This window comes from Xenia sp. Carnegie-2017, unplaced genomic scaffold (assembly GCF_021976095.1).
Source record: "Xenia sp. Carnegie-2017 unplaced genomic scaffold, XeniaSp_v1 HiC_scaffold_14, whole genome shotgun sequence".
Lineage (NCBI taxonomy): Eukaryota > Metazoa > Cnidaria > Anthozoa > Malacalcyonacea > Xeniidae > Xenia > Xenia sp. Carnegie-2017.
This window is the reverse complement of record NW_025813447.1, coordinates 4607104-4619115: the sequence shown is the minus strand read 5'-3', so window position 1 is coordinate 4619115 and position 12012 is coordinate 4607104. Positions and strand designations below refer to the sequence as shown.

The 12012-nt window shown below is 34.9% G+C and overlaps 1 protein-coding gene across 4 annotated transcripts in view; it reads right to left on the bottom strand.

Moving 5' to 3' along the window:
* Positions 1-1738: 1738 nt before the first annotated feature.
* Positions 1739-12012, bottom strand: part of LOC124434461 — a 77911-nt gene continuing 67637 nt past the window's right edge. The window contains exons 1-4 of one of the 4 annotated variants that reach the window (XM_046984364.1): positions 11599-11614; positions 11038-11205; positions 2776-5124; positions 1739-2606 (exon numbers count right to left, since the gene is read on the bottom strand). In XM_046984364.1, coding sequence (XP_046840320.1) covers positions 3001-5109 — 2109 coding nt within the window. In that variant the 5' untranslated portion in view covers positions 5110-5124; positions 11038-11205; positions 11599-11614 and the 3' untranslated portion in view covers positions 1739-2606; positions 2776-3000. Of the gene's footprint in view, positions 2607-2775; positions 5125-10812; positions 10858-11037; positions 11206-11348; positions 11429-11598; positions 11615-12012 lie in introns of those variants that run through there. The other 3 variants (XM_046984362.1, XM_046984363.1, XM_046984361.1) reach the window with 3 other exon arrangements.

Genomic DNA, 12012 nt, shown 5'->3' with positions numbered 1-12012 from the left:
TTCGTCTCGTTTATATATGTTGTAAATGTGTTCAAAGCCAGTTTCTGCGCTTTTTAGTGTTTTCCGCAGCCTTTTCCTTATAAACTGTATTTTGACCAAATTTTCAAAAAAAAAATTATTAATTTTTTGGGAGCCTTAACTATTTAATTTTAAGACTTTATCGTTTATATTTTGAAAAACATTATAAATTACGGCCAAAAAGCTTTCAAAGCTATGTTGTTTAAAAATTTACTCCATAGCAACGGCCTAGCAACGCATTTAGGTTGAGATTTCCTCAAAATTTGGTCGAAATATTGGTCAAAAATTGTCATTTGTTTCTCCTTTGGTGCATTGAATCCAGAGTCTTTTGACATAATTGTATTCTAATTGGTTCCTTTGGGGAGCCATGGCTATGAAAGTCTTTTGTCTGTCTCGAGATCGATGCGTTTGCATTTCTGGCGAAGTTGTCTACAAATTTCTTAGTTTTTTTGTAACATTTCAAGTGCTAAATTTGCTGCTTTTATTTCCCAACTATTGTTTTTGTTATTTTGTTGGGGGATTTGAAGTTAAATGATGGGAAATCCTCAAAATAGAGGTAGAAAACGGGTGAGAAAAAATGGCAAAGAAATGCAAAAATGGCGAACCTTGTGACAAAGAGGTTGGATCTTCCGGTGCGAAAATTGGTAATCAGACAGCAAATTTTGCTGTCCATTCCATCATTATAACAGAAGGTACTATATTTCTGGACTTATCAGTTTTATTTATAGTCTTAAATGAGATTCTGAAATGTCCGGACGGTGGGAAAGCAATGAACTCACATTCGGAAGCAGACTGCGGAAACTAAAAACCTCGAACAAAGGGAGAAACCTCTCGGATGGTAAAGGTTTGTCTGGAAAAGGTCGGCTAACTACGCAAAAGATGGACATTCTTCGAAACTATTATGGTTTGGCAATAAGGGGAAACCTTAATAGTGTTGAAGAAATGGCCAAAGCTGCTAGGGCATCTCTTTTCTATGTTGCCTCCTCAGAGAAGAATCCTCAGCATCACCTGTGTCCAAAAGGAAAAGATAGTTGGTGTGGCTACCTAAGAGATCACACCACCTACCAACACAAGACTGGTATTCCTGGGCCCATAGTAGAAAAAAATTTTCTTTTTGTCATTTTCTATCACCCATGCCTTTCAGAAAATGATATTTTTGCCTAAATTTACTTAAAAATAAAAAAAATTGTTTCAAGAGGTGATGACCACCTTAAAAGCTTTCACATCCTTTTTAGAAACTGTCAATAATCGCTTTTGTTGACTTGTTTTCAAAACCGGCTTTTAATGGCGGCCATATTTGTAGAAACTATTATCTGTAGGTTATGACGTCACAACCTACAGATATCAAGAATTATCTGCAGGTAGTTGACCAATCACGGCCGAGAATGCTCACATAGTGAATAATAATAATAATAATTATACGTGAGTTGTATCTTTTTGTGAGCTTTGCCACTCTCACCCTTCCCAAACGTGAAAGTTTTTCTGCCTATACTTTTTTTGTCTTGTTTCGTGACGTTTCCTGTCCACTTCTATGCTTTCAAGTGATTTTAACTATTTCCTATTGGTTGCGCGAGGAAAAAGTTGAGAGAATGAAAAAACTTGTTTCAACTCCATTTGTAACGAAAGACTTTAAATGAAGTTGGTGGTACGCTCTCAGTCATCTGTGCGCGAGTAAAAATTACAATATCTATATAATCAGTAATATGATGCTATCAGGATGTTGTCTTCTACAAGAGATGTCTAAAATTATACTTTATTTTTGTCTTTAAACATATTTGCTACTTCAATGGTTAGCAGTAATATTAATGGCTGACCGTATTAATGGCTGGCTGTATTTTAGCGGGTATAACTTTAATATAAAATACATTAGTGTTTCGCCTTAACAAAAAGTGACCGTATGATCGTGTCACCGAGATGACCATAAAGCGGAGTTCCACAATTATGTATGCTTTAATGCATATTATAAAATAACAACAATCTAACGAGATATACTATACGTAACGAACAAAGGACTTGAGCTTCGACTCGAACTAGGACTCGTTCTTAGACTCGTGGTTGGATTCGAGCCTGGACTAAAAAGTAAAAGTAGGCACGCTTTGCGTACATGTGAATAGCTTTTCAAGTGTGTGGTCAATGCAAATGATAAACCAGATTGATCATGGTGCTAGACATGTTATACAATTTCAACACTATTAACATCAAACTTTAAAATATGTTGTGTATTTCTAAAAATATGCTTTGTGGTCACTGCCAGTGAATCTTTTTGCATTTGCCGACTGCCCTTGCTTGGATTTTTTGTCACTCGACTAATCACATTATCCTTGTTGGCAATGCAGAGAAATTTGTGATTTACAACGAAATAGGATTTAATTAGTTGAATGCAGCTACTCGTGAATGAAACAATCCTTCACATAAATATTCAACTTATAATTTATATTGCATTCCTTACATCTCCAACTTTATGAAAGATACCACCTCATCCAAATTATGCGGATTTTCTTTCATTCTTTTACTGCTTTCTTGATCTTTTACGTCGCTTGTCCTTTGTCTCTTCTGACTTGTTTTCGTCTCTAGGACAAAGGGTGGATCTAAGATAGATTAAAATAAATGACAGAAGATCGTTGAAAAATATCTTTATGACAATTAATGCTGTTGGTAAGAAATTTCTAAAGACTATGTAAGGCTAAGTACTCTCAATATAAGATTAACTCTAAACTATTTATAATCGGAACTGTATTTTTAGTAATGTATTCTAACCTTCTCCGGATCCGCTACTGTCTTCGACCATTTTCTTTATCCATTTCGTAGTGACTTTGGCCATTTTCTTCATTTCGTTTTCGATACTCTTTATTTTCATTTTATAATTTTCAGCCTCCCTCTGTTTGCCGATTTCCACCTTATACAATTCGTAAAGCAGCTGATAAATGTCGATCAGCCATGGGTGATTTTCCGAAAACAAATTTTCGATCATATCCGAAGCCTCTAAGAGGCATTTCTTTGCTTCTTTATATCCGGTTTTAAAAAGGCACCCACCAAGAACTGACAAGGCATTGGCGATTTCAAGACAGTTATAATGCAGGACTTTTTTTTCATCTGTTCCAAAGCTTCTTGTGCACGACTCAAGGCGACTTGGGGTGATTGCTGTGAGGACGGGCAGCTTGCCAGATTCGTCAATACCATGGCAAATTTAAGTTCATCAGTGATTTTTTGCCTTTCGTATATGGCTTTTGCTTTTATTAGATTTTCATATGCGTCGTCATATTCTTCCTTTTTCATCAAGAATGATCCGAAATAGTTGAGAGACTCGGCAACCAGAGGATCGCTTTCTTGTTTCATCTTTTTTCTTACATCTTTCGCTTGCCTTATTAAATTTTTTTCGTTAATCCCAAGTGTTAAGAGACACAGTCCCTGATTACTAAGTATAATTAGCATTTGTGCTTCATCAAGGCTATTGCTGTCTACTGGGCATTTGGATGCCTCCCAGTAGAGTTTAAAAGCTTCGTCTAGTTTTCCTTGTTGTTGCTTGAACCATGCTACATAGATAATGACACGTACAAATTTCTTCTTCTCTTTAATGTGTTTTTCGAGTACATCATGCAAATATGTTTCCGCTTCAACATATCGAAGACAAGTTGTGCAGCATTCTGCTATGCTCAACATGGCATCAACAAGTAGCTTTAAGCAATTTGGGTCATCTTGATGGTGAACAAGGTGCTTCACGTTTGATTTAAATAGGTCAATAGCGATCTCGTAGTTTCCAAGTTCTTTCTGGCATTTTGCGATTTTATAATTAATCTTAATCACACTCAAATTATTGTCGTGTTTCTCGTGCAGACTTCTGCTTGTCTCGTAAGAAACATTTGCCCAGTTTAATTCTTTCCTACTTTCGTAAGCACATCCTGCAGCTTCAGCAAGTGGTGCTGCAGCTTTCAACGTAAGATAATTTTCCTGAATATTTCCTGTTGCTCCCGATGAATTTTTGCTTATATACGCGAGAACAACAACCATTGCAGCAGCAACAACGTCGACAAGAAACATATCGTCCTTGGACTTCGCTTTTTCCATTTTCTTCTCCATCTTTCTGATATTGGTTTCATCAAGTTTAATTTTTTTCAATTTCTTACCACGTGGGGAAAATCTTTGAAACAAAGTTTTGTTCCTTCTATATTGCGCCACAACATCGTTGTATACTGCGTTTCCATTGGTGCACAAGTGAAATAAATAACATAACCAATGAAGAGAACTGGAATCATCAGAAGGACCTTTCGTTGACAGTGGGGGTGCGATTGATAAAACTGAAAATATTTTTACGTGTTTACCGTCATCACCAAAGATTTTCATTGCTCGGGGAATTGCTTGTGCCAAAGGACAATTTGCACCAACACCACCGTCGACAAATTCATCGTTGCCAATTTTAACTGGAGTGTCAAAGTATATTGGAGCATTTGAGGTTGCGAGCAAGACTTCGCAAGCCTTGTGATTCTTGTAGTCTTCGCTTGCTGTATCGAACAGTACCATTCCTTCACTTTGGCTGAGTCTTCTGGCAACAGCTCCGGCCACACATTTTGGAGAACCCTTTTCCCGTATGTCACTTAAGCTGCACTCATTGAACTGTTCTTCTAAGGACTTCTTTACGTTGTCTTTTGAATATTTAAATAGTGAAGTACTCTTGTTCCAAGACCTTTCGAGTATCATCTTTGTTTTGCTGCGATACATCTCAATGCATTCTTCCACAGTCATCCGTTTCCTTTCATGATGGTTATCTCCGACTTTATTTCCACCAACCAAACCAAACGCAATCAGACCTCCTGTACTGGTTCCAACAATCATGTCGTAAACATCGGTGGGATGAATGGGATCCTCAACTTTTCTCAGATCATTGATCAAACGTTCTCGAACGTCACGATCTTCCAAGAAATTTACTTCGCTTTCGTCATTGTGTTTGTTTACAAGGTAATTCAATGTCTTTGGATTTCTTAACACAATTGTTGCTAATCGTAAAATATCGTCCAGAATCTTCAACTCCATGAAGCCTTTACTTCCTCCACCATCGAAAGACAATATGTTGATATTTTTTTCTATTGAATCCATTTTCACGTTTATGACCTGAATGCATGAAAGTGACATCAAATCTTGAATTATTTCAATTTATAACTTTCAACCACATTCCTCACCCTTGTAGAAAAATGAGCATTAAATGTTTTTTATGTTTATATAGCTCTTCACATGTATATAGCTAGTAGGACGGCATCAAAATATTTTTAGCTTTTGTAGCGTAAAACAGTTCTCGGTGGCTCTAGTGTATTTTACGGCAGATAACATGTTAGCCCAATTATGCCTAACATAAGTTTTGTAGTATTTTGTTAAGATAATAGCGTGGTTTTTAGCGCAATTTGGGGAAAAAACAACATACAGGAGTAGTAAATATTTTACCGTCATGATGACAAATTTAAAAATCGTCTTAAAAAGAGCAAGTACCATGGTGAATGGCTAAAATAATAAGATGATAGTTCTTAAAAGAACTGTTTATAACCAGTAATTCTAAAAGAACTGTTAAGCACTAACCCAACAATTCTAAAAGAACTGTTTTTAAAGCTAAAAGACAATATATATGCATTTCTGCAGACTACTCATCAGGTGTCAAGTCTGCTAGTCCCGTCATCTGCCGACAAAAGGATTATAGGCCATGGGCCCACATCGAAAATTGTGATTTTTTCATGCGTCCATCGAGGAACCAAAAAAGTTTTTAACCATCATGTTGCTATAGCAGTACTTATCAACTTTAGCATGTATGGCAATCGTATAACTTGCACATTAAAAAGAAAACTCGATTATTTTATCTTGAATATATGATCAGAGAAAGTTGAAATCAATGTTATGTTTTTACGTCTTAGCCAATCAACGCAAAGAGAGTCTTGCTCTCAACCAATTAGATAGCGTCGGGGTGAAAAGTCTTTCACTACCCTATTTAAACAATGGCAAACAAGAAAGCTTGCCGATGTTGCTCACTCAGATGACGAGTTTTTTGCGTTATATATAAATCAAAAATAGTGCTAACTTAGTAATAACATTATTTGCACTTGCTTCTTGGTGTATATTTACTTTTGTTAATATTAAATGGAGAAAATTCCATGTAATAAAGCGAAATAGCGTTAGAATCCCGCGTCAAATTCTGGGGCTAATTGACGATCTTCACGTTGACAATTTGCCTTTCGCTGAAAATTTTCGCTCTTCAGAGTGATTTCTACCCATACCGTGGCCCGCAACTTCATTGCGATTGTTAAAGTCGGCTTCGCAATATCCAAATGCTGAGAAGAGAACAGAACAGGCAAATAGGGATAATGAGAGAGAAAAACAAGATCAACATACGGAATTTTCAATTTTGGCGACTTGTTATTTAGTATACGTGAGATTATTTGGTACCAGTTGAATTGCAAAGCTACATTTCCTTTCAATTTGAGTTTATTACTCGAAATTTACTTCAAATACTACTCAGAATAGTAGTGATTCTAAGTTCCCTTTTTTTGTTTCCATAAGAAAAGAAATACATATTGTATAAATTATTTTTATCGATGTTGCTTCAAACTAAAGCGATTTGTTATTTCGATATTAAACTATAATTTTGATAGATACTATCTTAGATGTCGTGTCTGCTTTCTTATGCTATGCCATTTGTTGAGCTATGAGTCCATTTTTTCAATTTTTGATCTTTGTTGTTTATTAACCTTTTTATATTGTAATTGGGCGATCGTGACTAAAACACCACACGAGTACATACGAGTACATACGAGTAACATACAAGTACATACGAGTAACATACGAGTACATACGAGTGACATACGACTATTTTCTGGTCAACAAATGATAAACAACACAATTTCTTCAATACATTGATATTTGCGTTTATTTTTCCTTGTATTTGTGTGGACTTTGGGGCAACCATTCGATGGATTTAAGTACTGAAAAGGTATTTTACTTTCATACTACATTCATTTGTATGTTTTAGTTGAATTTGTTATAGATATTTTGTCGATGCAATTTGCCAGTGTTTGAGCGCTTTTTGACACACTTTCACCTAGGAAATACATATTTATGAAAGCGATTATACATTCATTTTGGTCTTTAAGATACTGATTTTCAGTTAAAGACTGAATTATATCAGCTAGAACTTTAAAAACAATAAAAGTAAGCTGAAATTGTACGCATAATATGATACGTAACACAGTGCAACTCTCTCTTTGATTCAAATATATATAATGTACATTTATTTCATATAGCACGTTTTGAAAGCATTATTTATACGTTGTTTATTTAATCGCTTTCATAAATATGTATTTCCTAGGTGAAAGTGTGTCAAAAAGCGCTCAAATACTGGCAAATTGCATCGACAAAATATCTATAACAAATTCAACTAAAACATACAAATGAATGTAGTATGAAAGTAAAATACCTTTTCAGTATTTAAATCCATCGAATGGTTGCCCCAAAGTCCACACAAATACAAGGAAAAATAAACGCAAATATCAATGTATTGAAGAAATTGTGTTGTTTATCATTTGTTGACCAGAAAATAGTCGTATGTCACTCGTATGTACTCGTATGTTACTCGTATGTACTTGTATGTTACTCGTATGTACTCGTATGTTACTCGTATGTACTCGTATGTACTCGTATGTTACTCGTATGTACTCGTATGTACTCGTGTGGTGTTTTAGTCACGATCGTAATTGGGCTGTCATGTCCATTGAGCTCTATAAGACCTGGAGGGGCAAAGGGGCCTGGACCCCGTGGTCAAAAACATGGCGGTAATGGCGGATTTTGGTGGTCAAAACTTCCACTTTAAAAATTTTTTTCAATATTCACTCCCTCCTGATTTCTAATACTGTTTGTATGAACGAAAACAAGTGAGAAAAAAAACAATTACGATACCGACAGCATATCATGTGAAAATAATGCTTCAGCATTGCGTGAAAAACACAGTACAGACACACATCAAAATAAAGAAGATCGACGGTAGAGAAACGCATATTTTGGATGTAACATTTAAGTTATTTTATGACATTTTAGCCTTTTAAAAGTGAAAATCAAACGGCATTCTTTACTAGACCTGTCAATCTCGTCAAACTTATACATTATTTCATGCTTTTGTGTGTTTGACTGTTTGTAGACAGTTTGGTGCACCTATTTTTCTTGCTTCAAATGGATAAATCTGTAAAAATGCTCCTAAGGAAGCGAGAAAATGTTTGCTTCAGTCCTACGACATAAGTCAACTGAAAGTTTACCATGGATAAGTATCATAAGTGTATTGTCATTACCTGATAAATCTACTGAAAACTCATAAAGAAAGTATGTTGAACTAGAAGAGCTACAAAAGAAAAATTCAAAACACCATGACACTGTTGCTTGGTAATTTGTATTTTGTAAACAGCTTGGCAGAATCTTGGATCTATTACTGAACAGAACTACATTAATTTTCCATTGAAATTACAAACTTGGAAACTAAAGTGCATTGGTTTCTCTGACAAAAACACTGTCTATTGCTGCATGAAGGCAAAATAGTTATTTGACAGTGTAGGTGAAGAAATTTATCAAGTTCAATAGATATTATTGTGCATTACTTACAGTTTTTTGGAATTATGTAATATATGTCATGAACAAGATATAATTTTTCAAAAATGCTAACCCCTTCGAGCACTACTACTCTTCTGTTTTGCTTAAACAACTTACAGCTACCAATACTAATTATTTATATGTACAAACTAACATTTGGGAATTAAATGATAAACAACTTGTTAAATCTTTGTATTTTACATCAAGCCTTTGAATTAGTTCCTTTTATCTCTTGGTAAAAAAATATTAATGAAAGACTTAAAAAAGTGTTTATGTTAGGAAAATAAATAGTTTTGATATTTTCTATACTCGCTATCGTGGTGGTCAAATCAGGGTGGGCGACAAAAATTTTATTTCATGAGCCCGCGTCTCTCCGCTGACTTTGACCACCAAAATCCGCCATGTTTTTGACCACGCAGCCGCGCGCTAATAATTTATACAAATTTTGTTGACGTTTCCCCTCCAGTTATTATAGAACTCAATGGTCATGTCCAACATTCACAGATGTTTGCATTGCACACGACATCTTTGTTGTATTTTTGAAATTGCTAGTTGAGCGCTGTGCTACTACTGTTTCAGTATACTGTACATACAGTATGATAAGGTTCCAAATCTGTCCTCATATTGCAAGTAATGACGAAGATAAGAAGGCTTCTGGACAGAACTATAGTCTTGTTGTTGACAACTTGACAACTAAACGTAGTCGACAAGCAAAAACCACCGTCTGTGGATAACTTTTCGACAACTAAACGTGTAAAATTGTAGTTGTCGACAACAAAGCGGTTTCCCTTTTTTGCAAGGGAAACTGCAATCACACAAAAGTGTTGTTTGTCGACTACATTTAGTTTTCGACTACGGAAAGTTGTCGACGACAAAATACCTACTCTGTGGAGGCCCTTAGCAATTTTATTAACAAACCGAAGAAAAATATACTTGGAGCATGGTATTGATGATTTTTGGTTCAATGAAGCAGAGACGAAATGCCTTTTTTTCATTTGTTCGGTGAAATAACAGTTTGAAAACGTTGATAAAACGTTGGCTATTATTCCGAAAGTATATATACTTTTGAAATTTTTTTTTGAAAATATACTATTGAATGTTTTATAAGCCGTCTTTTTATCACATATTTTTCATGTTTTTCTTTGTGATGACAATTTTATAACTGGTGCACTTCACATTTTTCAAAGACTTCTTTAGTTGATAACTTATTTCTTGTGTGATAATTTCGAGGCTATGTGCAAGCGTAGCGATTTTTGGTTTCAAGATGGCAGACATCGTTGTACAACAACACAGTGAAACAACGCCATTTTCTCCTTTATGTGAAACTTTTAGATTTGACATACCTTCGGGAAGTGATAAATATAATATTAACTATCTATGTTGTAAAATTCAGCTGGTTCCTCGGTGGACGCATGGCGATGTTATTTCTAGACGACTTTTTGCGATTGGGCCCATGGCGTATTAGCTACGTGTTTAATTTATCTCTGCTTTAAGCGTCATCTCTCAATTTAGAAATGACGTTAACTTTTCCTAACATTATTAATATCGCATGATTTTGAAATTCTTATTTAGCAGACATTGACATCTGATGAGTATTCTGTCGAAATGCATAGTGTCTTTTAGCTTTAAAAACAGTTCTTTAAAAGCAGTTCTTAGAATTGTTGGGTTAGTGCCCTGGTTTTAAACAGTTTTTTTAAGAACTCGCTATCATGTTATTATTTCAACTATTCACCATGGTAGCTACTTGCTCTTTTTAACAAAGTAAATGGTTAAAAATGAACCAAACAAGAACCAAACAGAATTAAGAACAAAGTAAAAAGTTAAAAAGGAACCAAACAAGAAACTTCCTTTACATCAAAACAAATGTGCTGCTTTACAGCTTCCCTTTTCTCTATTTGTTCGCATGTCTGCATTTTTCATTTAGTAATCGCCATGGCGAACAATTCAACCTGTTAGTGGCCATTGCTTGCGCGAGCAATAATCACGAAACGAAACTTATTTGAGAAAACATCTGGCCCCAAGGGAGTCACAACACGATGCTACACAATCTCGAGTTCTTTAACGCAGACCGCATAGAGTAGTTACATTATGATGCATTTCACTACATATGGCCCTTAGAGCGTTAAGTACAAGTTTCGGTTAATAGAAAATATATAACATTAACAGGGACCTGTTATGACTCACATCACAGCAGTTTTTCTCAAGAAATCCCATGTCTGAAAATAGTGACATTTAAAACGGTACGAATCTTATCCTGTGAGAATAGACGAACGTAGTAGCTATAATAAGAGCAACAAGAATCACTTTGGCAATATCGCCAGACATCAGAAACCAAACAATTAAAAAAATTTTTTCTTTGAACAAACGTGTCTACTTAAATATGGCAAAATTCGTGTAAATCAGACGTACCTGTGTCGAGAGAAGTGAAGAGCTTGTTCAAATCAGAAATTTGTCATTATACCGTAAAAAGTCTTGAGAAAAATGATGATATCTGTTTCAATGCGATTGCTTTTAGAATTTGTGAAGCTCCTTATCATAGCAGACGTAGAGTCGCAGTCAAACACTGCAGGTTGCTATCTAAGATAGAAGGAATTTTGATGAAATTAAACGAATCTTATTCGTTGGCAAATAATTAGTTATGCTACTAGCAACTGTTGCTACGATGCAAGAAAAATTTTTAATTAAAAACAGTGGATTTTGGTAAATTGACAGCTGTTTACATTTGTAGTTCCCCATTTGATCTAAACTCTCGGAAATTATGTCCTCTCATCTCCATTGACATAAAGAATTAGCATATCTTATAAAACTTAAATAGTCTGCAAGTGAAGAATGCCAAGTCACGATAAAATTTTTCCATACATAAATTATTCGTAATAACAGGAGCACTACATGCGGTCGTTTCCACAAGAACCAGCTAATGCAAGCCTGAAAATTTAACTAGCAATCTTATATTCTATAATAATAAATTACGTCAAAATGGTTTCCATCTTAGTTTTCAGTGTGTTCTCCTCGAAACACTCCTTATTCATTTCACTTTAATTTAATAGTGGAAGAAATAAATGAAGTTCGTATTCTTCTCTTGCCCGAATACCAATTACTGACAACTTTAATTTGCATTATATAGAATAAAAACAATAAAACGCCTGCGTTGATTGGTTGATGGCTGAGCCTCGTCAATTAAATCAATCAAAGAGTATTTGCTAATCAATCATGAATACATGAGATAGAGGAAATATTAAAACCTCTGCTTTGAATTTATCTTTATCACAATATTGTTATTTTATAAAAGAAATATAAAGATGTTTTTGCCCTGATCTGCTTTCGAGTACTCCCAAAGGTCTCCTCGGTTTTCATAAGCACAATAAACATCTTTTATTTCTTAAT